This window comes from Hipposideros armiger, unplaced genomic scaffold (assembly GCF_001890085.2).
Source record: "Hipposideros armiger isolate ML-2016 unplaced genomic scaffold, ASM189008v1 scaffold_124, whole genome shotgun sequence".
NCBI lineage: Eukaryota > Metazoa > Chordata > Mammalia > Chiroptera > Hipposideridae > Hipposideros > Hipposideros armiger.
Genome location: NW_017731474.1, coordinates 638,290 through 662,427, shown reverse-complemented (window position 1 = coordinate 662,427; position 24,138 = coordinate 638,290). Strand labels below are relative to the sequence as shown.

General features: G+C 33.8%; 1 protein-coding gene across 1 annotated transcript in view; it reads right to left on the bottom strand.

The window, feature by feature from the left end:
* Positions 1–24,138, bottom strand: part of VPS13A (vacuolar protein sorting 13 homolog A) — a 220,528-nt gene that overhangs the window by 104,963 nt on the left and 91,427 nt on the right. The window contains exons 27-35 of the mRNA XM_019648286.1: positions 22,558–22,637; positions 21,514–21,573; positions 21,146–21,299; positions 20,369–20,488; positions 20,188–20,291; positions 14,183–14,350; positions 12,850–13,154; positions 6,186–6,333; positions 1,385–1,535 (exon numbers count right to left, since the gene is read on the bottom strand). Of these exons, the coding sequence (XP_019503831.1) occupies positions 1,385–1,535; positions 6,186–6,333; positions 12,850–13,154; positions 14,183–14,350; positions 20,188–20,291; positions 20,369–20,488; positions 21,146–21,299; positions 21,514–21,573; positions 22,558–22,637 (1,290 nt within the window). The remainder of the gene's footprint in view (positions 1–1,384; positions 1,536–6,185; positions 6,334–12,849; positions 13,155–14,182; positions 14,351–20,187; positions 20,292–20,368; positions 20,489–21,145; positions 21,300–21,513; positions 21,574–22,557; positions 22,638–24,138) is intronic.

Here is a 24,138-nt window from a genome sequence, read left to right as displayed (position 1 = left end):
CCCCTAATACGCAAGTCTGTGTTTTTCTGAAACTAAAAATCTTACCTTTGCTGTTCTCAGATTTCATGAAAATGTGTTTGCGTGGGGTCTTTGTTTATTCAGTGTGCATGAAACTGGGTAGGTTATGACCAAGAAATTGTTTCAATATTTACTTCTCTCTGGAGAGTCTTCTGTTATTTCTGTGAAAAATTCTTCTCTTCCATTTTCTCAGTTCTTTGTCCTAAAATATCTATCATTCTGGAATTGGACCTCTATCACTTTAATGACTGCTATCATTTTCCATCTCTATGTTATTTTTCTTTTATGTCATGGAAGATTACATCAACCATATATGCAAATTCAGTAACTACATTCTAACACCATGCTTACTGCATTTATTTTGTTTAAAAATTTTAGCAATCATGTTTTCGGTTTCTAAGAATTCTTTCTTATCTTGGGAGGGTGAAAGGTAATGAAGGTAAGACTCAGTTCTTATATTCTCAAATTCCTCGAATTATGAGTTTGGTTTCAGTTTGTTTGCATTCTCTTCTGTTCCTTCATTTGTTTTAATAAATAAACACTATTCTGTTTGTTGGTTTCTTTCATGCTTAGGTTCTTGTGATTTTCTTTGGATCAGTCCATTAATATTTAGCAGTAAACGACCGGATTGGTTACACTAGCTAGTAATGATGAGGTTTCCTATAATGTTATAAATGCAGGGTTGTTTATGTATTAGCATTCTCCCTGAAAAAAGCTATGTAAAATCTAAGGGCTTTGCAAGAGTGGATCTTGTGGGCTAACAGGTTATATTTTAAGATAGCTTTGGGGATCTCCCAAAATGCCAGAATGAGGAGAACTTCATTCTTGTGAAGCAAAACCATCTCAGCAGCTCTAATTGACCCAGTTCTCTGTATGTGCTGGTGTTGAACCCAGTGAGGTTCCACATGGCAAGTTAAATCCAACACTGGATACAGCCTCTTTTTTTATTATGGTTCCCTCTGCTTTGTTCCTTCCATCTATCCTCCAAATATTTGTTGAAATCCATAATTTACTAAAGATTATCCTCTCTTGATACCTCTAACATTTTGATACTCCTATATCAATATAAAATATTCCATCTGGGATAGATGCTGCACTAGGAATAAGGGGGAAGAGGAAGCACGGGGAGAAAAACTGAAAGAAAAAAAAAAGGATCTATAGGGAATTTGGGATAACAAGACTAGAAATTTTGAATCAAAGAAAAAAATCAACAGAATGACTAATAAACAACTTAGAGAAACCTGAATGGAATGAGATAATTAGAAAAGATTTACAAATCTTATTTTACCCAAAACCAGAAGTAGAGAATGGAAAGAAAGAAGAGAGGTTGGGGGAGGCGGGTTGAGAATTAAAGTTAAGAACATACCTCCAGAATGATGTGAAGCATTAGTAACTCCACTAGTAACACTACTCTGATCTTTTGTTCCTGCTGGTGAGGCACTACCACCTTCTTCATACCATATGTTACCATATAATGTTTTAAAAAGAGTTGTTATATCCTCTTGACTAAGAATAAACTGTTAAAAAAAAGATTTGCTTATTTTAGTATTACTATTTCATGTAGTTAAAAATGCTCATTTAAGAAAAATGTCTGTTTCACTTCAATCCTCTACAAAACCAGTTTTTTAACATGAGACAGAAAATTTCTAACTGAATATTCAGTTTTAAATGACCACGTGACCTTTAGTATCTTCTGAAATACAGAATTAAATTAAATGCCAGTACCAATGAAGCATTAATGATGAGCTACTTTTGTTGTGACTTACCAAGTAACCTAGTAATTTTTAAATGCATTTACATGTTTAAGTATTCATCTAGGTACTTTGTCTTTTTTTGGTTAGTAAGTAGCTCAATTTACAAATATAGGATAATAAAAAATAATACATTTGTATAATGAAAAATAGTTCACAATGTGTTTTACATGAATTACTTTATCTGAGCCCCACAAGTCCTAGGTATAAAAAATATAATCCTGAGCGGGCCTAGTGGCGCACTGGTTAAGAACTGCCTTGGGATGCCAGAGCCCCGGTTTGGATCCCACATGAGGGCCAGTGACACTGCGCTCCACAGCTAAGATGATGAACAGCAGCTCGACCTGGGGCTGGGCTTCTGTGAGTCGCCGGCGACGGAGTAGGCTGCAGTCCCTGCTGCAGTGGGTTGCCATGGGCTACCGTGTGTAGCCGGCAGCCAGCGTGAGCGGCCAGCAGCCGCCATGAGCGGCTGTCCAGAGGCCGGCGACTGATCTGCCTTGCCCGGGAAGAGTGCAATGATGGTGCCAGCTTGGGCCAGTGAAGCAACATCCTCCCAACTAAACTGAAGAACATAAAGACAGCAACTTGTCTGTTCCCCTTCCCTCAACTCCCCAGTGCTGTTCCCCTCCTCCAACTCCCCAATAAAATCTTTAAAAAAAAAAAAAAAAAAAAAAATATATATATATATATATATATATATATATATATATATATATAATCCTGATTTTTTAAGAAGCTGAGACTTAAATGGTTAAGTATCATGCTTCAGTCCACTTAAAGAACTTGACACACTAAAAACCCCGTATGTTGCAAATTTAGCCTAAAATCACCACCATAAGTATATGTCCTGAAAGCTGTGATGGTTAATTAGTTTTATGTAAATTTGGCTAGGTCATAGTATTGAAATATTTGGTCAAATATTATCCTAGATGCAAATAATCTCACCAAGGACAAAAATATATTTAAGGAAATTATACATCTGTATATACACACAGAGGGTGTCAAAAACATGTATACACATTTTAATAAAGGAAAAAAACTGTATTAAAGTTGTAATACTCAATATATACTGATAAGAAAAGATGAATACAAGTCACGTTTGGCTTCTGCAATTGCAAGAGGTGCTCAAAGTGGTTACTGTCTGCGTCCAGACACTTATGATTATGGCGAACCACTGCTTGACTTGTTGCTGTGCGAGGCCACCCGGATCTGCCCGTGCACATCACACAGTATCATGTATCTCAAACTTATCACGAATGTGTGCAATTGTTAGGCATGTTGGAAGTTCTATTGCATACTCATGCCTCCATTCTCGTACTTCCACAATGTTCTCGAATTTCAAATACCACTTCAAAATGGTCTTATGCTTCTCGAACGACAACCATGCTTCCGCCATTTTCTCTGGCTGTCCTGCCTGTCACACAGTGACACTAGAATTCATTTATTAACGCCATCTTTTGAGCGAATGTCATACTATACATTGCTACCATAATTCAATTCAACTTTGAAAAGTAATGCATAGATAACATCTCTTAAAATGTGTATACATTTTTTGTCACCCTCTGTGTGTGTGTGTGTGTGTGTGTCTGTGTGTGTGTGTGTGTGTGTGTGTGTGTGTGTGTGTGTGTCTGTGTGTCTGTGTTCCACCTAGTAGTTAGCAGCTGTGGCCGCCCACATACTTGATCCCTCCTAGACCTCAACCTCAGGGTCACGGAGAGGCTAACATCAAGTCTTCAAGAAGTTAGTCTAATACATCCAGGCCAAGTGTACATTACATTGGTTTTGTTTCTCTGGAGAACTCTAATACTTAAACAGCCACTATATAAAAAACAAAACAAAACCTTTGAGTTTTAAATTGAAACTTTCTACATATCAGCAATAAGGCCATTTCGCTTTCTTATCATTCATGTCTTCACTAGAGTACACTTTTAATTTCCTTCACATTCACAACTTGGCTGTTTGGTGCAATAGGCCTGGCTTTCAGCCTGTCTCGGGTTTCAACCTGCCTTTCTCACTAAGCTTAATCATTTCTAGATTTTGATTTAAAGTGAGAGATGTACAACTCTTCCTTTCAATTGAACACTTAGAGGTCACTGTAGGGTTATTAACTGGCCTAATTTCAATATTGTTGTGCATTAGGAATAGGGAGGCCCAAGGAGAAGGAGCGAGATGGGGGACCAATCCAACCAGAGGCCACTCAGCGGAGCAGTCGGAACACACACAACAATTATTTAAGTTTGTCGTCCTATATGGGTGTGGTTCGTGGTGCCCCAAAACAATTACAATAGTAACATCAAAGAGCACTGATCACAGGTCACCGTAACAACTATAATAATAATGAAAAAGTTTCAAATAGTGTGAGAATTACCAAAACGTGACAGAGAGACATGAAGTGAGCAAAAGTTGGGGAAAAAGGCACCAAAAGATTTGCTTGAAGCAGGTTTGCCACAAATATTCAATTTGTAAAAAATGCAATATATGTGAAGCGCAATAAAGCAAAGCACAATGACTATACTAATTTAGTGTTTTAAGATTAAGTCCATGTGTACCTTATTCATATTGCTTATGTTGTTTTATTTGTTATACCTACTACTTAGGTTTTTCAAATTTTTCATTTATTTATGATTTATTTTGTGATTATTCAGCAGATATTGCAAAAAGTTATGTTCATATAAATTTATAAACTGAAATTACATATTACAACTTCTAAACCGCCTTTCAATTAGTACATGCATATTGAATGCCTGCCAAATATTGATATTAATCATCAATTTTCAATCTTGTCAACAGCTCACTGCAGGAAGTTGGAAGAAGTTGGAAGGATCCCCAAACTGCTGATCTGTGGCTCCTGCATATTAGGACAGGCTGTGTGCGCTATCCCCAAACATCTGACAAGTCAGAAATCACAATCTGCGAACACTTAGTCTGGATGCATTAGAGTAACTGCTTCCAGGTTTTCTCTGATGCATAAGATGTCTAGGAGGGGTCGAGTATGTTGACCAAAGAATGGGCTACAACTGCTAACTAATCATGTGGATCAGGGTAAGGGAAGAGCAATTCCATCCACCCCAGAAGGCAGCCGGGCATTTGGGGATGATCTGCAACATCACCCGAGACTTTCACATGTCTTCTCCCTAGAGAAGAGTGAAGAAACGGCATCCTACCGCCCCAAATAAATCTGCCTAATGACTATCCCCAGTAGGGGGAGGATGTGCTCAGCATGGTACTTATGTTTCCTAAGTTTCTATCTGTTGTCTTACCAATATAAAGAGACTTCGATTATTTATCTTAAGAGGTTACTTTCCATCTATAAGTAATGGAGTCCATATGATCTTATACAGTAAGAGCTTAAAGATTTTCAGTTGAGGGTAAATGGGTTTAACTAAATGGTGATGGAAGGAGAACGGGTGGTGAACACACACTATGATGTATAGATTATGTATTACAGAATTGTACACTTGAAACCTATGAAATTTTACTAACCATTGTCAGCAAAAAAAATTTTAATAAAAAAAAAAAAGATTTTCAGTTGAGACCATGTTTCAAATTCTAAATATACTTTTAAGTTAAAAATCTTACATATTTAAAATGATTGTTTTCTCCTTTTGAATAGCTTTATATAAAGAAATAGAAAGGAAAACTGGAAGTAGGGGGTAGGAAGACACATCATATGTTGCTATCACTTCAGCAAAGCATATGATATAATTTTTACTTCTATCGAGTCAAGTGGGAAAAATATGTACTCATGGATTACATTAGAGATCTGTGAAGCAATATCAACCAAAATGCCGAAGGTCCTGATCCATTTGCTATTTTCATCTTCACCCTCTCCATTCTTCTAGTGCCTCTCTGAGTTATTTCATATATCCCCATGGCTGTAAATACCATCTATATGCTGATGACTTCCAAATTACTATTTCCAGCCTAGACCTCTCCACTAAGTTCTATATTAAGATATCCGACTGACTACTTATGGCACGGTGTCTAATATTTGTTTGCTTCATGGAATTTACCACAATTGAAAACTATTTTTAATTATGTGCCTGTGTACTATTTTACTGTGTAATTAACATGCCTCTGGGCTACCATCACCAACTCCTGCATTAGACTGATAAGTCCATGAAGCCAGAGACAATGTCATATGCGTAGCTTCTTTGCAACTGTATCTCCAATACGTAGTCCACATATATTTTATATATATATACACACTGTATGTATATCTAACATACAGTAGGGCACTAAAATAGTTGTTGAATAAATGAATGGAGACACTCAATGAACTCTAGGTTAATACAGCTACTATTTCAATTCCAACAAAGGTGATGAATGTATAACTTCTACACCCCAATGTCTTTATGTCCCCAAGAAATATTTTTTAACCAACAAAACAAAATCAGTAAGCATCCAAAAAGTTACCTCCATGGGCTTTAGCTGAGCATTTACATTAAAACAAGGAACTTCCTGGTACCACTCCCAGGATAAATTTCGCTCAACAATCACCTCAAGATTTAATGGCAGTAATAGATCCAGTACTTTCTGGTAGGCATCATTAATAAATTGAGTCCTGTAAGTAGAAATAAAATTGTTTTGAATTTTTCCTATATATGCAGATAATAACAAAAAAAATTATTTTATATACTAATAGAAATCAATAATTTTTTGTGTGAAGAGAAAAATAAAATCCATTAGGCTTTCCATGTCAAAATGAGGCATGTTTCATTGCACTAATGTAGGTGACTTTCTCTGAGCTGAAGTGTTCCATATTGTAGAGAAATGAATTTTTAAATTAGGATTTTGCAATGTTTAAAAGAGCCAAAAATGTCCAAGTTTGTTAAACCTTTAAAATTAGAATCTCTATATAATCTGTAAACATATATAAGACCTCTTATAAAAATATTTTAATTCACTAGTGTAGATGTGTAGCAAAATACCACATATCCCCTTACTTTGTAAGAAAGAGTTGCACCATATGAAATTTCTTTTTCTGTGGATCAGAAATAGTTGACCATGGAAATGGAACCACATTTGTCTTTCCATATACTTATAAGGATAGGATTGATGGTAAGAAATGATGAAAAGTGTAGTAGGTTAATGAACCCCTTTCAAGTGACAATGTGACCATAGAAGCCTCCCACTGTATCTTAAAATTATAATCTCAAAGTGCACTCCCTGATAATGGACTTATATTTTAATTGGCAGCAAATCCAAAATCTTTCAACTATGGTATGAAGCTATGACTGTAGAATTTTAGATATCACTTACTCAACTGGAGAGAAATATGGGAGCCATCAAGGATCGCACAGAATACCTAGTATATGGTGTCATTTTATGAACTGACGACAGAGTGACACTGTACTTATGCATGCATTCTTGCAATATCCACTTAAAGATAATAAGGAATCTAAAAGCCCTATAGGGTATATTACATACACAACTTTAATAGATGATATTACACGGCTATACCATAAGTCATTTAATCAACCTTCTGTTAAAGAGTTATATTGTTTCTAATTCTTCACTGTAATAAATACTTGGATCATTATCTTTGTAAATATCTTTGAGTAAATTTCTTCCTTTGGATGAGCTGCGAGACACATTAATTGCTATGTCAAAAGATAATTTCTTCTGGAAGATTATTTCTTATCAGTACTACCCAATATCTGCGGTTGACACCTTTCCTTTGTGCTTCCACAATACCTTGAACTTTTTCTATCATTCTATTTAATATGCTATATTTTAATAGTTTATTTTATTGTCTGTAGTTTCAATTAGAATGACAACCTCATGAGGGCAGGCAGGGCCTGTTTATCTTATTCTTTGCTATATTGCCAGTACCTGGCTCAGATGATTGCAATATACCATATACTGTACAATTATTTGCTAAGTTGCATTCAAGAAACTGGGTCAACATGTAAACTACAATATATGAGAGCTCCATTTCTCAAAATTAATAGGCAAACATTATTTCACTGTATTAATTTTCATTCCTTCGATTATTAATAAGGTTAAACATTTCTATTAGCTGTTTATTGGCTATCATTGTTTCTTTAAAGAATTATCTAGTCACAATCTTTACCAATTTTACAAATTATTTTTTCTAGTTTAAAATATTTAAAGATTTTTATTCTCTGTTAAGATGTTGCTAATTACCCCATATGCAATTTCTGTTATAATTTTGTTTTGGTAATTAATATTCAGAAACTTATATTCTTGTGTAAAGCCAATTGATATTTTTCCCTTATCACTTTTTCTTCTTTCATCAATGCTTAAATTAGAAAGTTCTTCTCCACCCTATTACTGATACTTACATGTTATTTGCCCTTAGCTTTTTTAATAGTGTTATTGAGATAATTTACATACCATACAATTCACCCACTTTTAATCTTTTACGGTAGTAAGTAGCACGATGTTTGGCAGCCATTTTGAACAGCAAAATCACTAACAAAAAGCCCCAAAATGTGAAAAACATGGCACCCGTAAAGGGCACTGTTTACAGTATGAGCGCTGAGATAATACTGCAGAGCATCACCTTGTTTGACACCTGAGCTGGGAACGGAAGCTTTGGGAGGCTTCGATTTCTCTCAGCTCTGTACATGCCCACAAAATTACAATGAGTATTTATTTTTGGGGTCACAAATAAGTTTTAACAAGGTGGAAAGTTCACAAATATGGAATTTGCAAATAATGAAACTTGACTGTGTGTATACATACACACACACACACACACACATACATACACATAAATAATGAGGATACACACACACACGGTCAATTTCTGAGCTTTCTATGTTTCACTGTTTTAATTATTTTAGTTTTATAATACATTTTGGTAAAACTTAATGCAATGTAATATATTTTAATAGTATCTATAGTGTTATGATTCTCCCATGCTCCATCTTAATTTGTTCCTTCAAAAAAGAATAAATCTTTGATACATCTTGTTCCCCATTTATATTTCCAGAAAAACTTAATAATTTTGAAAGGCTTTAAAAAGAACTTGTGTTGTGATTTTTACTGATTATATTAATAAATTAATTTATAAGAAACTCACATCTTTACAACATTGGGTCTAGGAAAATATTGTCTACATTTATTCAAGATTTCTTTCTGGCCCTTGGTTAAGTTTTACAACTTTCTTAACAGAAGTATCATAAATATATTTTTAAATGTTATGTTACATTCACAGTTTTGCAACAAAATTATTTCAATACAAGTGGTCACATATATGAAGTACTTATTTGTGTTTATGTGCTTTCTATGAAGCTATAACTAAACTAAATTTTCAAATATCAATTATTTTTAAATTATTTCAGGGAAAACTGATTATACTCTGTAACAGTAATTCTATTTCTAGGAATTTGTCTGAAGGAAGTGAATTATCCTAAAGAAATGAGTAGAAAATCGTATAAGTATTGCTGAACAAAGATATCAATCATTATAGTGTTATTTACAACAGCAAAAAAAATAGGATAAATTAATTTCTAATAGGCAAATCGAGTTTTAAAACAATATGATTCTTATTTAACTTAAATATACGTGCATATATAATTAACTAGAAGACATATATCAAATTATTAATAGCAGTTATCTTTGGGTGGTCGTATTGTCAGCAATCTTTTATGTTCATCCTAATAACATTTTATGTGCTTCTTCAACAAAAAATTAATACTTTTTTGGACATAAAAATATTATTTAATGCTCTAGATATATTTAGTGAACTCTTAAAAACAATCTATTTGTAATACAGACTTACAATTAATTTACATCTACTATTTTTTAACATCTAGCAAGATGTGGTTAAATATATATATATTCGATTTTAATAAATTCAGACTTTTACATAGTTTAACTCCAAGTTAATAAGCCATCTCTAGCTTAAAATCATTACTCTATAGGTATAGCCTATTAAAATGGAAGTTGCTCACCTCAATATTCCCTATTCCCAGGGATCTCTGAGATCCCTGGATTTAGCTTAACATGTCATTCTATATTTTCCGAAGTCTTCACTAAATGTATCATTCATTTCTTAGTTAAAACCTGGCTTTCCATGGCACTCTATTAAATAGAGGGCCACTTTTCTAACACCCTACCTATCTCAGGGTTAAGAGATAGAAATCATTTTCTTTATTTGCAACAACACCCCTCAAATCTCATTCTTACTCCTTGAAGAATAATACCATCCAGGTTTACCTTGTCTATTCTTGCTATATCTATCAACAACTAGTCAGTGCTTATTTCTGAAGACTTGGAGATTGTTCAGTCTCCAGTTTATAAACCTCTCTGCATTCTTTTACTCTGTAAGTACCCTCTTGTTTAATTTCTTCCTTCTCCATTATCCAAATATATGTCTCTCAAAACTTAAAATCCTGTCCCACTGGCTTCAGCCACATGTGCTTGTTAAAAATCAGTCTCACCTGAATCCAACTGACTATTGGACTCCAAATACCAAATATGAAGACTACATGAAAAAAAAAATCATATACTATTAATTCATGGTTAACAACATCAGTGGGACCCTCAATGCTGCTTCAATATCCCTGGTTTCCCTTCTATCTCTCTACCTACTCCTACTTAGTCTCTTTTGAGGGTTCTTCCTCTGCCAATTCCTTAAATACTGGCATTCCTATGTATTCTGTCCTACATGTCCCACTCTATAAGCTCTCTGTTTGATCTCACTCATTCCAATGGCTTCAATAAATAAATATTACAGAAGGTTCCCAAATCTAGAAATCCACTCTTCTAAAATCCAGACATATGAGTATGTCCAACTCCCTCCCAGATCTCTTTCTAGGTATCTCCATATAGAAGTCATACAACCACTTCCAAGTTACTATGCCCATTATAGAACTCGTTAATATCGCCAACTGTTTTTTTTTCCTGCATAGCTCTATCTTATCTCAGTGAACTGCATTATTACAAAACACTGAATTTTACAAGCCCAAAACCTGGAGTCAATTTGAACTTCTCCACTTTAACCTTGACATACATTTAACAGTTACTATGAATTGTAGTTTGAATTTTTTTCATAATTGATTAGATCTCTACTACATCACTTCCATACCCTAGGTTGTATATAATTCCTAATGCGAATTACTCCAATAATTAGCAAACCAAAACATCCAGTTCTGTCTCCTTTTGAATTATTTTCTACAATCCTTCCAAAATGTATATGTGATCCTGTTTTTATGCATTAGCCATTAAATTCATTAAATTATACCTACCTTAACAACCCAATGAGAAACGTACTATTTATTCACCCCTTGTAAAGGTCACTCACTATTATACTCCATGTTCCTAGCACAGTGCCTGGGACATATTGGGTGCTTAATAAATAAGTCAAATATTCAATTGATATAAATTTCTCCTTCCATCCATGGTAGAATAACACGAAATCAAACAACTACCCCCCTCACACGTGTGCGCATGAGCGCACACACAAGTATTACACGCGCACACACAAAACATATTAAAAGTGGTTTTCAAGACACAGGACATCCATCAATGGATAGTGTTCATGAGAGATGGGGTAAGAAAACGAGGTGAGACCTATTATTGCCCCAACTTCTATTGTTTTGAGATACTTTACAGGCCATGGCACAGGGAGGGGTAAACCAGGAAAAGACCAGCAAAGTCCATGAGTAGACAAGACAGAGCTGAGAGTCCAGTGAGAACAAGGCAACTAGAGTTCATACAGTAAAAATGCCAGAAAAAGAAGAGCTGTAGAGAAAAACCCCAAAATTTTAGCACTAAATGCCTATATTAAGAAAGAAAATGTTCAAATCAATAATATTAGCTACCACCTAAGGAAACTTAGAAAAAGAGCAAAACTAAACCCAAAGTAAGCAGAAGGAAATAATAAATGTCAAAGCAGAAATCTACAAAAGAGAAAAAAGAAAAATGAGGGAAAACCAAAAGCTGGTTCTTTAAGATCAAGAAAACTGGTAAACTTCTAGCCAAACTGATTAGTAAAAATGCATAAACTATAAATAAATATCAAGAATGAGGAAGGCAAAGTCACTGTAGATATTAATAAATAAGAAAATGTTATGAACAACCTTATGCCATAAAATTCTACAACCTTGATCAAATGAACAAATTTCTTGAAGACAAATTAACTAAGATCAGTAAAGAAAAATATTAACTTCAACAGTCTTAAGTTTATTAAAGAAAAGGAAATTGTAGTTTATCTCCCACAAATAAACTCTAGGCCCAATAATTTCACTAGTAAATTCTACCAAATATTTAAGGAAGAACTGATACAATGTACACCAACTGTCACAAGTGTATACATGTCAAAACTTATCAAACTGTATATTTTAAAGATATGCAATTTCTTATATGTCAATTTTATCTCAATAAAGCTGTTTTAAGAGTATTCAACTGATGGAAAGAAGGGCAGGAGGGAGACAAACCAGCCAGAGGCCAAAGAGAAGTAGCAAAAATAAAGGGAAAGGTAACAAATAGAATGAGATCAAAGAAAAATGACAGGTATAAAGTCAGAGGTATAAACAGAGACGCATCAAAGTGCGAAAAGGAATAAAGAACTAAATCTAGAATAGGTGATTAAAAATAGCACTAAAACACAGTAAAAAGTTCGGGAACCATCTGGATATTCGTAATACTATGCCCAATGATTATGTAAGGTTGTACTCTACATTGTGTTTTTTTTAGTTTTTTTAAACTAGAACATCATCAGATCGACAGCACAAAGCTGGCAGAGTAGTTTGGGTAATGCTGTATTTGCAAAGTAAATAAATGTATTATTTAGGAATTACCCCGTTACCTTATAATTTATAAAGAACTGCAAATAAGTACAAATATACTTCCTCATATAGTTACATTTACAGTGTTCCTAATTATCTAAGGAGTAATTTTCAAATACTGTATAGGTTTTTAAAAACTAGAAGACTATAATTGATCTTGCAAAAAAATACTTGGGGGAGAGAGAATCGCAAAATTAAGTATAGTTATAATGAAATAAAATCTCACTGCAAACAGAAGACTCAAGATACCAAAACCTTTAACGCAAAAAGTTAGAAAAATATTGCATTCCATACAAATATACTTGTGAAAAGCTTACCTGTATAGTCGCATTTCACTCAGCTTTATCGTTATCAAATCAATAATAGGTGGAGGGTTGCTCTGGCTCTCTCTTATCATATGGAATGTATTGGTCATTGTAATTAATCCAAAATCAGCAACGAAAACATTTTCAGAAACTGGAGACTGTGGGATGACCACAACTGGGGCTTTGATGTTAACATCTAATGCCAATCTGGAACTCCTTTGTGCCAGTTCTTTTACACCAGTGGCAGCCATTCCTGCTGCCTGAACAGTTGCCTCAGCCAAGGCTTGTTTAACTGCTTGAAAATTATCTATAAAAGCCTATAAGATAACAGAATTACATTCGTCAAGTTACCACTAACGAATAAGACTTATTAAATGTTCATTTATGTTTAAGAATTTACCTCCGTAAGAAAAATTTTTCTTGGCACAACTAAGCATCTGACTATATTAAATCTTAATTTCCTGCAATAAAAATTGAGAAACACAAAGATGCAGATGGAAAAATACAGAAAACAATAAAAATCGAGTCCCTGGAACACAGTAACATGTAGCTACTGTAATCTTTCACTGAAATCTATTTCCTTTATTATCTCACTTTCTCTAATGGCTAAACAATTACATTGTATTTCCCTGTACAGCCTCAATGGACACAGAACTGTTTAACTGTTTATTTATGTTTTTAAGATAAAATATATATGTTTCTTCAAGAACGCTAGTTTTCTAATTTCTGAATTCTGAAAAAAAGTATTCAGTGACATAAAATATACACAGAATTATACTTAATTTTCATATTTAGAATTAAACATTTTATTTTCAATAATTTTTTAGTATAAAGCTAGGTTCAGTGACATACTGCTTCTGAGTTATAAAAACTATGAAAAGCAGAAACAGAATTCAAACACCTTAAGGTGGTGTCATACAGGGAATTAAATCTAAAGCCTGTAACGCCCCAGATAGTTACAGAATTTAAAAACAATAAAAAATATAATTTTCATGATACCCTTAAACAAAAACAAATTTCAATTATATATTTAGTATTTTTAGAGTTGGAACTCAGGTAAAACAAAAACTTAAACCAATGTATAAAATAAAAAATTCAATTAATATATAACATATATTATACATGATAATGTATAATTTAATATGTTAACATAAAATATATATTTCAATTAACTGGATAGTCCCATGTGAAAATAATGTTACATAAAGTGCTATACATTTCAGTAATAATAAGTGGTGTCCTCCAAATTATGAAAAATCGGAAAAAAAATCCAACTAGAAATTGTTTGATGCACAGCAATTTCCAACTAGCAGAGAAGAATAAAAAAATTGATTAACATACTTACCAAGATAGAATATAGAAATTTTGTGACAAAAACTACTTCAATGCAACCAACAGTTAAATTAACCTGAAGGTCAACAACATTCATATCTGTGTATGCAGAACCAGCAGTTGCATCCACATAAGAAATCATTTTGAAGCTGAAAACTTCTTTTCCAGTGATATAAACAGCCTTAATGAGAAAAAATGCAACTGTCAAAACACATTTTGAAACAATGTGTCTTCAGTAGAAAAACAAAGCAGTACACACATATTTGGAAAATCTTCTGTGTATTCAAGCCAAGTACAAATAAGGCAACAGTTCTAACTCCTTTATTAGAATCTACATTGGAGGTTTTTCAAATTCGTGGTGGCAGCTCCCTTTGTGGACCGTGAAATCAGTTTAGTATGTCTGGCCCACATTTTTTTTTTAATGGGGAGCACAGAAGAAAAATTATCAGAATATACATTTTAATTTAGTGTTTACTTGTGTACTGAGAATTGCCATATCAACGTACTTTCTGGTCACTATCAAAACTTTGAAAAACAAGGTACCTTTACAACTTAATGAAATGTACTTCTCTTGACTTAAGTTACATGAATAGATTTTTCTAGATTCGTCAAAGGAGTCTTCTGTCACTGTATTTCTGTTCCTTACTTGTTTGTGAAGTTATATCAATTGCAAACCAATAGTTACCTACAGCAGATTAAAATTACAAGTTCTGCAATATCAGTTTAAAATGGTGGAGCCAACAGCAGATGTGAAATATTAAAAAAAAAAATTGGAAAATGGACAGAGCACTAACTAACTTAGTTTATAGCTTGCTTGCCCCTCCTAAATGCTAGAAGCATGGCATGGGCTGAAAGCCATCAACAAGCAAAAAAATCCTCAGGAACCAAAGATATGAAGGACCTCTGAAGGCTAAGGTGTGAGGCTGAAAAGAAATCTATAGGAGTTCTGCTTCTGTCTCAGGCACAGAATGATGGAGAGGGAGCCATTCCAAACTGTAACCAGATAAACTGTAAAATTTTAACTTTTCTTAAAACAATTAGAAACCTGAGATCATAAGTCAACCAAGCAGCCTAAAATCAAACCAAAAAAAAAAAAAGGACCTTCAAGAGAGAACATAAGCAGTGGCTAACCTGTGGTAATGGGCAGGAAAAAGAGATGGCTGGTATCATTCAAGCTAGGTCAGAAGAGTTCAGCTAAAACGGTAAAGGCTGACTACAGACTAATGTGAGATGCAGACTCCCTGGAGCCACAGACACCAGAGTAGTTCACAGTCAGCTGCAAGCACTTCACTGGGAGCTCTATGCTGTGAGGTCATGAGAAAGAGGGGGCAGAGTAGAAGACCAGAGAATGCTTTCTTGGTATAATCCTGGAAGAGGTGAGTAACCTCCACTGCAAAAAAGCCCCAAAGTACCACCAGGATTATTCCCCTCTCAGAACAAAAGCCTTAAGAAACTGGGGGAAAGGCAGTAACCTTGCGCCCTCAGGGCACAGGTAATAAAGATATTGTACTTGGGGCAAATATAAAAGAAAACTCCCTTTATAGCTGGGGGAAAAAACCCTCCTGGGACCAGGTCAACATAGGTCACCTTCTGCTGGGGCAGGGAAAGATAGTCTCTCCCACACAGGAAGCATGAGAAATTATGTACAAAGGAATAAAGATATATCACAGACTTTTCAATAAAACCATGTATAACCAGGAACAATGGAATCACCTCTTTGACAGTTTGAAAGAGCAAAAAAAAAGCCCTATCAACCCAGAATTCTACACCCAGCAAAAATATCACTCAGAAAATGAAGGTAAAATGAAGGTGAAATAAAAGTTATATAAGTTTTTCTTTCCAGCTCCCAATCCTTCTTTTCCCCACAAAGGTGCTCCTGATTCAAAGATAAATAAACCAATGGAACAAAACAGAACTCAGCAACAAATCTATTCACAAATCTACATCTAATAGATACAGGACTGTAGACAAGTGAGAAAAGGAGAGCTATTTCAATAAATAGTACTAGGAAATTCAGTGTGAAAAAATAAAATTGGACCCCAGCCTCAATCATATAAAAAGCAATTCCAAGTAGGATGGAAGACCTAAAGGTGAAAGACAAAATTATATAATTTTCAGAAGACCATGTAGGGTAATACCTTTTTGAATTCAAGGAATGGAATGGTTTAGAAAACACAATATCCTCAAACTAAAAAGGGAAGGGACAATAAATTAACTTTTATTAAAATTAAGAACTTTTTGTTCATCAAAAGACACCATAATGAGACAATAATAACTAATCTGGAGTAACTATTTGAAACATATATAAACAAATCAAGAATAATATACAGAATATTAAATGATTCCTACAAACCCATAAGGACAAAATAACATCCCTTCCCCTAAAATTGATAAATTAAACCAGGGGTCAGCAAACTACAACCAGTAGGATTAGGCAAGAATTTTTTCACACTTTAAAGTAGTCGAAAGCTATCAAAGGGAGAATATTTTGTGACATATCCAAATTATATGAAATTTACATTTTATTATCCAATAAAATAAAATTTTACTGGAACATATCCAAGTCTATTTACATATGATGTATGGCTGCTTTCACACTACAGTAGCAGAGCAGAATAGCTGCAATAAAAACTGCGAACCCACAATGTCTATAATATTTGCAATCTGGCTATTTACAGAAAAAGTATGCTAACACCTAAGTTAAACTAACAAGTATTTGTAGAAGTTCAAGCATAAATAGCCCATAAATATATGAAAAGATGTGCAATTTCATCGGTTAAGAAAAATACAAACTGAAACACCATATTATATACTCCAGATTCTCAAAATATTTAATGTCTTCTATTTCCAAGCATTGACATTGAAGTAAAACACCAAATCTCTCTTCCACTGCTCCTGGATGTATATATGCCACTAAAAACAGATTTCTCTGAAAACACTTGTATGAGATATGTAAAAGAATATACCAGGAGACATGTACAAGACCAGTTAAAGCAACAATGTTCACAAAAGCAAAAATGTAGAAACAATGCAAAAATCCATCAATAGAACAATGAATAAATAACCCGTGGTATAGTCATATAATTTGTATTACTACAGTACCTACACACATCAACATGGATACTCTCAAAAATATAATGAATGAAAAAGGCAAGCTCAAATAAATACATAAAATGTGATGCCTTTAAAAAAGGGGGGGGTGCAAAATGAATCCTTATTATTTAAGGATTCGTACATAATTGGTAAAATGTATTAAAAACACAAAAATCAGGACATAGTTAACTGTGAGGAGACTGACTGTAGGATGCTATTCAGGTTAGGCCATATTGCTGATTTCGGAAGTTATGTTCTCTTATTAGGCTTGAGAGTTGGGTATAAAGGTCTTTGTTTTACTGTTGTACTTAAATTACATTACATGCTTTCGCATATATGCTATATTAAAAAATACAATATATGTTTTCAAAGCACAACAAAATTGGGCAATATATTTTAAGGATACAAACTTATGTAGTTAAAAACTATAATAAAGAGCAAGGAGGAAAAAAGGACATAAAATGTATATATTACACTATCTCAATTTTTAATAAAAATGTAAATTATAGAAACAAAACCACATATGTGCAACAAATTCCAAAAAAAATACACATTACCAATCTGACTGAAGAAAATCTGATTAAACCTGTTATCATGTAAAGAAATGGAATAGTAATTAAAAGGCTTTCCCCAAAGAAAACCTCAAGGCCAAATAGCTTCATTGGTAAATTCCATCAAACCCGTAAGGAAAAAATAATGCTGTTTTTACACAAATAATTCAGAAAATAGAGGAGGAGGAAACATTTCCAAATTCATTTTATGAACCAGTATTAGACGGATACTAAAGCCAAAAAACTAGAGAATAGTTAGAAATACTTGTGTACCTACCACCCAGAATTAACAAGCATTATAGTAACTAAATGATTTTCTAAAAAACATTCATTTTAAAACACCTTTCTATAATGAAGATATAAAAAACTACTATCCAGTGATACTTTGCTTCATAAGAACGTCAGTCAGGTCAGCTGGAATCTTTTTCAGTTATGGCACACAGGAATAACAGTCGCTGAACAATGGTACGAGGGCAAAGGGAGGATGCCACTCCAGGACAGAGTCAAACAGCCCGAGGACTCCAGGAGTCCTTTACCTGAATGCCCAGAAAACTGAAGGACACAGTACTTTGTTATACCTAAACCCATTCAGGGCATAATACAGTGTCATGGCACAATGACTAGGACTCCCTGATGTTGTGCAGAAAGCACATCTCCCTGGTTCCTTGACATATGGGGAGCTACAAAACAAGGCAGTTTGTTTAAAAATCATGTGCACTGGAATCAAAGTCAAGGAATAAGGAGAGGAAAATAGGGGTGGGCAAGAAGACAGAAGTGAGGAACTTCTCATTTGGTAGCTTTTGGTTAAGTCGGATTTTTAACCTGACAGATGCATTAAAAATAAAATTACAGAGAAATTCTAAATGGTTTGAGTTATATCGGTTCCATTACTGACTACTTGTATGATTTTTAGTAGATGCATTTATTTATGTGAGCTTTACTTTCTAGATGCAGCAAATGAAATGGACTCTGCTTCTTCAATGTGCTAATACTATGATTTTCTTTAAACAAAAGCAGTAGAAGCTAACCAAACTATGGATTCTGAAAAACTTCTTGTTCCTCATTTCTATGAGTCATGAACCTTTGCTGTTTTGGGACTCATTATCTCACACTAGCAAGTTATAATCAGAAAACATAAGGAATGAGGATATTCATTTAACATAAAAATCAGGTCATCAGGGCCGGCCGAGTGGCGCGATGGTTAAGAACTCGCTTGGGATGCCAGAGGGCCCCGGTTCGGATCCCACATATGAGGGCCAGTGACACTGCCCTCTACAGCTAAGATGCTGAACAACGGCTCAACCTGGAGCTGGGCTGCTGTGAGTCGCCGGCGACAGCGTGGGCTGCAGTCCCTGTGGCAGTGGGTTGCCATGGGCTACCGTGTGTAGCCAGCAGCCAGCGTGAGCGGCCAGCAGCCGCAGTGAGCGGCCGTCCAGAAGCCAGCGACTGATCTGCCTCACCCGGGAAGAGCGCAATGATGGTGCCAACTTGGGCCAGTGAAGCAACATCCTCCACAACTAGACTGAAGAACAAAATGACAGCAACTTGTCTGTCCCCCTTCCCCCAATTCCCCAGCACTGTTCCCATCCCCCCAATTCACCAAAAAAAATCTTTAAAAAAAAAAAAAAATCAGGTCATCAGTATTACTGGCTAAGCCTATTCATCTATGTCCTTTCTTCCTGTCACTCCAAACTCTGACTTCCTAACTCAAGTACCTCAGCCTTTTCTGATCCTACTATTATTTGACACTCTCTTCACTACCTTAAATATACCATCTTACCTAGATACTCCTATGTTCAAAAACTACCTGTCCAACTACACAACAGTATCTAGTCTAAGAATCTTACTACCTTACACCCAGTAACAAAATACCTATCCTTGAACCACTAGCCAGAGTTCAAAGGACTCTCTTAACACTATTAACTGTTACACTAGTAAGCATCCATGAAAATAAACTTTAAAAAAACCCTCATTTACCAATCTGACTTCAGACCCTTTGCTGTTGAAATCTAAAATGAATTACAAGGTTCATAGTATTTGAAGAAAAGGAAAAAGTGAAAAAGGCATTTACCAGTCCCTCATCTCCATAGTCACTCCACTTCCCCACAACTATGTTCCCCAGAGTATTATTACACACTTACCTCTTTTACAAAACACTTAATCCTCATTTTATATATAAGGAAACTGAATCCGAGATTAGGTCACACAGCTGCTAAGGGGCAGAGCTAAAATAAGAATCGAATTATGTGTAACTCCAAAGCCCAAGGACATAATAAGCCATACTACTAAAATCCAACAACTGTCTAATTTATACCTATGGTTAATCTTAAAGGACATAGTTAGTGATGTACTATTAATAGAAATAAATTCATACCTTTTTGTATACAGCAGTTACATCAGTATCCAAAACAATTATATTCCTTAGCTTTGCATTTATTTCAGTTACTGAAGGCCTCACAATCATCTCAGAATCAAGACCTAAGGGAATAAAAGAAATGGTAAATGCCTGCTTTCATTTAAGAGTTCTTAAATTATTTTTTCTGAAATTTTATTACCTTCAATCTTAATTTCAGAAATGTTACGTTTCTGATCTTGAATAAAGATCTGCAAACATGATAATTCTGCTAAAATCTGCAAGGTAATAGTATCTTCTTCATTCCTGGATCGTTTTGAAGCTGCAAAAAAATCATATTGTAAACAAGGAAAAACTTGTAGTAGCTACCTCACTACACTTACCAAGTAAATGAGATATCACAACAAATAATGATAAGAACTGATTTGCAATTCAATTGAAAACAAGCAAGTTATCCTCCTAATAAATTAGGAATTCCAAAAACAATCAAATCTAACAAAAGCCAAACAAAAGCAAACAATAGACAAAATAAAAAATGGCACCTACTGGAGGCTAACATTTGAAACTAAGACAGTGTACTCATAAAATATAAATTTTTTTGCGAGTCAAATATTACTTGGTGATACTTGTCATTATTGAACTTGTAACTGTTCAGCTTCAAAAGTACTCTAATTTTAAAAAAGTACTCTAATAGTCACATTTTGTTAATTCTATTTTTCTAATCTAATGATACTAAATACATAAATTTTAATTTAAATCAAATACTTCTATTGTACAGTCTTCAACTAAAAAGAATATGATAAATAAAAGCCACATTTTCTTCATCAGTAATCATTTTCTTTTACCATTATTTTTAAAAATTAACCTGGAATCTAAGGCATCTTTCTAGATTTTAATCTAGGCAATAAATTCTGAGACAATATTATTTATTAATCTACTTGGTAAAGAAAATTTGAGATTGAATTTTAAAGAAACATACCTATTTTTTTAATGACCTCTCCTTTGTCTTCAGTCTCTGGAACATACACTGAGGCTGATTTTCCCTCCAATTGTGTAATGATAGTATTAAAATAATTTAGTGTATTCAGAAGTGCTTCAGTATGCAAATGAATATCCAAAGAGGAAAAATTTACCTAAGAAACAAAGTTGTTTTTAGTAATAGGTCAATAAATATTTGTTTGCCTGCTCTGTATAAGGCATCAGACTTTGTGGAACAAAGGATACAATTTATAATATTCCATTTTTATCCTAAAGATTCTTCCAGCTCTAGTTATAAAATAATTTTCATAACATATTTACTTAGAAATATAGTATCTAATTAAAAACCAAATTATTATTCACTCATACCTTAACCAGTTGTGCAACATTGTTATAGGTACTTTTCAAGTCAGGTATATTCTTTTCAGCCTATCCGAAGAGAAAAAAATCTGTTAGAATATCTTAAAAAGACATATGTATATGCCATTATATAATGGTCCTAATAAACATTTATAGAAAATTTCCAGCTAGTTAGCTAGCTAGCTATCAATCAATCATTACCTAAACAAACAACTGCTTCAACAGAACAAAAAAATATGGTAAGTATAGGACTCTCTGGCACATAGTAAGTATTCAATAAATATTACATATTATCTTTCATGATCAAGGATGGAAAACTAAATACTATCAAGTGTGGAGAACAATCGTTCAGTCATCAACAACTCTGTAGAGTACTTCCTAATTCCTCCTGTATGTGAAAACAAAATTTGTGACAGAAATGTGTACCAAGTATCTAAATACTCCATGTTATCTTTAGATCTAGAACACTTTTGTAATATTAAAGCTATTTAATGCATGAACAATAAAACTCCAAAATAGCTACATCAATAATAGTAAAAATTTTCTTCAAAGTGATAAAATGTTCTTTCAGCATTCTTACCATGAAGTAATTATTAAAATAATGTGGCACTTACATAAAAACAGGTCAATGAAAACATGGAATAAATTATAAATATACCATAGTCTACATAAAAACTTAATAAATGATAAAATAAGTATAATAAATCAACAGGAAAGGAACGACACCAAGAAAATTAGGTAACTTCAGACAATCATAGGAAATCAAGTGAAAGCTTCATCTTGTATCATATACCACAATAAGTAGGATCAAGATTAAAGAGTTGGTCTTTTTGATATCCTGATGGGGAAAAAAAACTGCAGGTCATTCCTGATTAGAATATAGGCTTTTTATTTTGCTTCTATGTTAGAGGACAACAAAACAAAAAAATCTTTAAGTTTTAGGAATTATAGAGATCACATTAGAATCAAGATTAAACTGAATATTACTCAATTTAAAAAACTTGATTATAACATTTCAGCACTATACTTACCATATAGCAAGCAACTGCTTACCTTCACATATTCCAGTGTTAACAGATCTTCCATTGTGTTATCCAGCGTGGTAATCAAATAAACTGGCTTCTTGTTTTCATCTAAAAATAATTTTTTAAATTATTCCTTCATAGGAAAACTAACTGAAAATAAATGCAGGCAATATTAACAAATATAAACTTAAAAAAAGGCTTTCCTGTATCAGCTCTGAGATTTGGATACTGTCTTACCCAGGTCAGGTCCATCGTCCTTTATTTTAAACTGTAAAAATATAACTTCTCCTCACAATTACTTTCTCTTCTCTTATGCCAAAAACTAAAAACTCTTACCCTTCCAAACCTAGATAGGAGGTAAGGTTAAAGTAAAAACAGTAGCCATCAGTTAAAGAAAAAACAGAACAGATAATGCTTAACAGGAACAATGAAAAGAGAATTCTGGCCCTGAGCCATAGAAACCGTTATAAAGAAAATCAGACTCCCTGAAAACCTAATTGTTCAGAAGACATCAGGTATGTGATAAGAAACTAAGTTTTCCTGTATATTAATTTAGATTAAAATAAACCCTATTACCAAATAATCAGTCTTTACTATTTGTATTATTGCTTCTGCTCAAAACCTAAGAAAGTGAGTACAAAACTGCTGTAGAAGAGTATTTCATACAAAGCCCTTAAAACTATCACCACAAAATTACTTATGGCAGCTAGAAATTAACATGTAGATACTGGAAGAAAGGAATAAACCAATCATATTACTCTTGAGGAAAAAATGCAACATATTCAACAGAATCCTCCAAATTTAAAAACTTATTAGTACTTAAGCCAGCCTTCTACTGCAAGTGCTACTTACATTTCAACCCTTAAGGAGGTCCCCACTTTTCTTACACATTTTTTCATTCATTGAACAACTATTTACTGATCATATACTTTGTGTATGATCTGCTATTCACTTCTTCCCACTTCCTCTAAGAAATGGAAGCAAAAGTATTACAAAAATAGAGGTAGTGATAAATGTATATCCTGTATTCTGTGTGCAAGGGTTTTCTTATCCTTTTCTTTTGGGAAATCAAACAAAAGTAAACATAAAAATTAACAACTGGTATAATACTTCTGGATTACTGGAGAACACTGTCAAGTTGGTTCACCTATCATTCCAATTACCAGAGCAAACTGTATCTTGATGTAAAAAGAATAAAACAAAACTCTGCGTCTGCTATGTATGATGTTTTTCTCCTCAGCAAGAGATAACACAATCCACCACACTCAAGTTCTCAAGGGCTACAGAAGAAATGTAGCATATAAAACTAAAATGTATAAATCATATTAAACGACTGAGCTTTCGTGCTGCAATACTTAATTTGCTCTCCAAAATGCAAATATCACATTTAATCCAGGGCTCTAAAAAGAGGGAAGTTTTCATGATACTAAATGACACCTTTGCCTGGGAATGAGTTCCCAGATAAAATGGCTTTCTTAAATCCTTGACATATATACAAGCATATCCACTATCTTTCTTAATTCCCACAGGTAGACGTTAGGATTTAAATTTTTACTTAAAGTTCTGTAATTCCCTTATTTCAGTATCTCAAATTACCAGGGGATAAAAA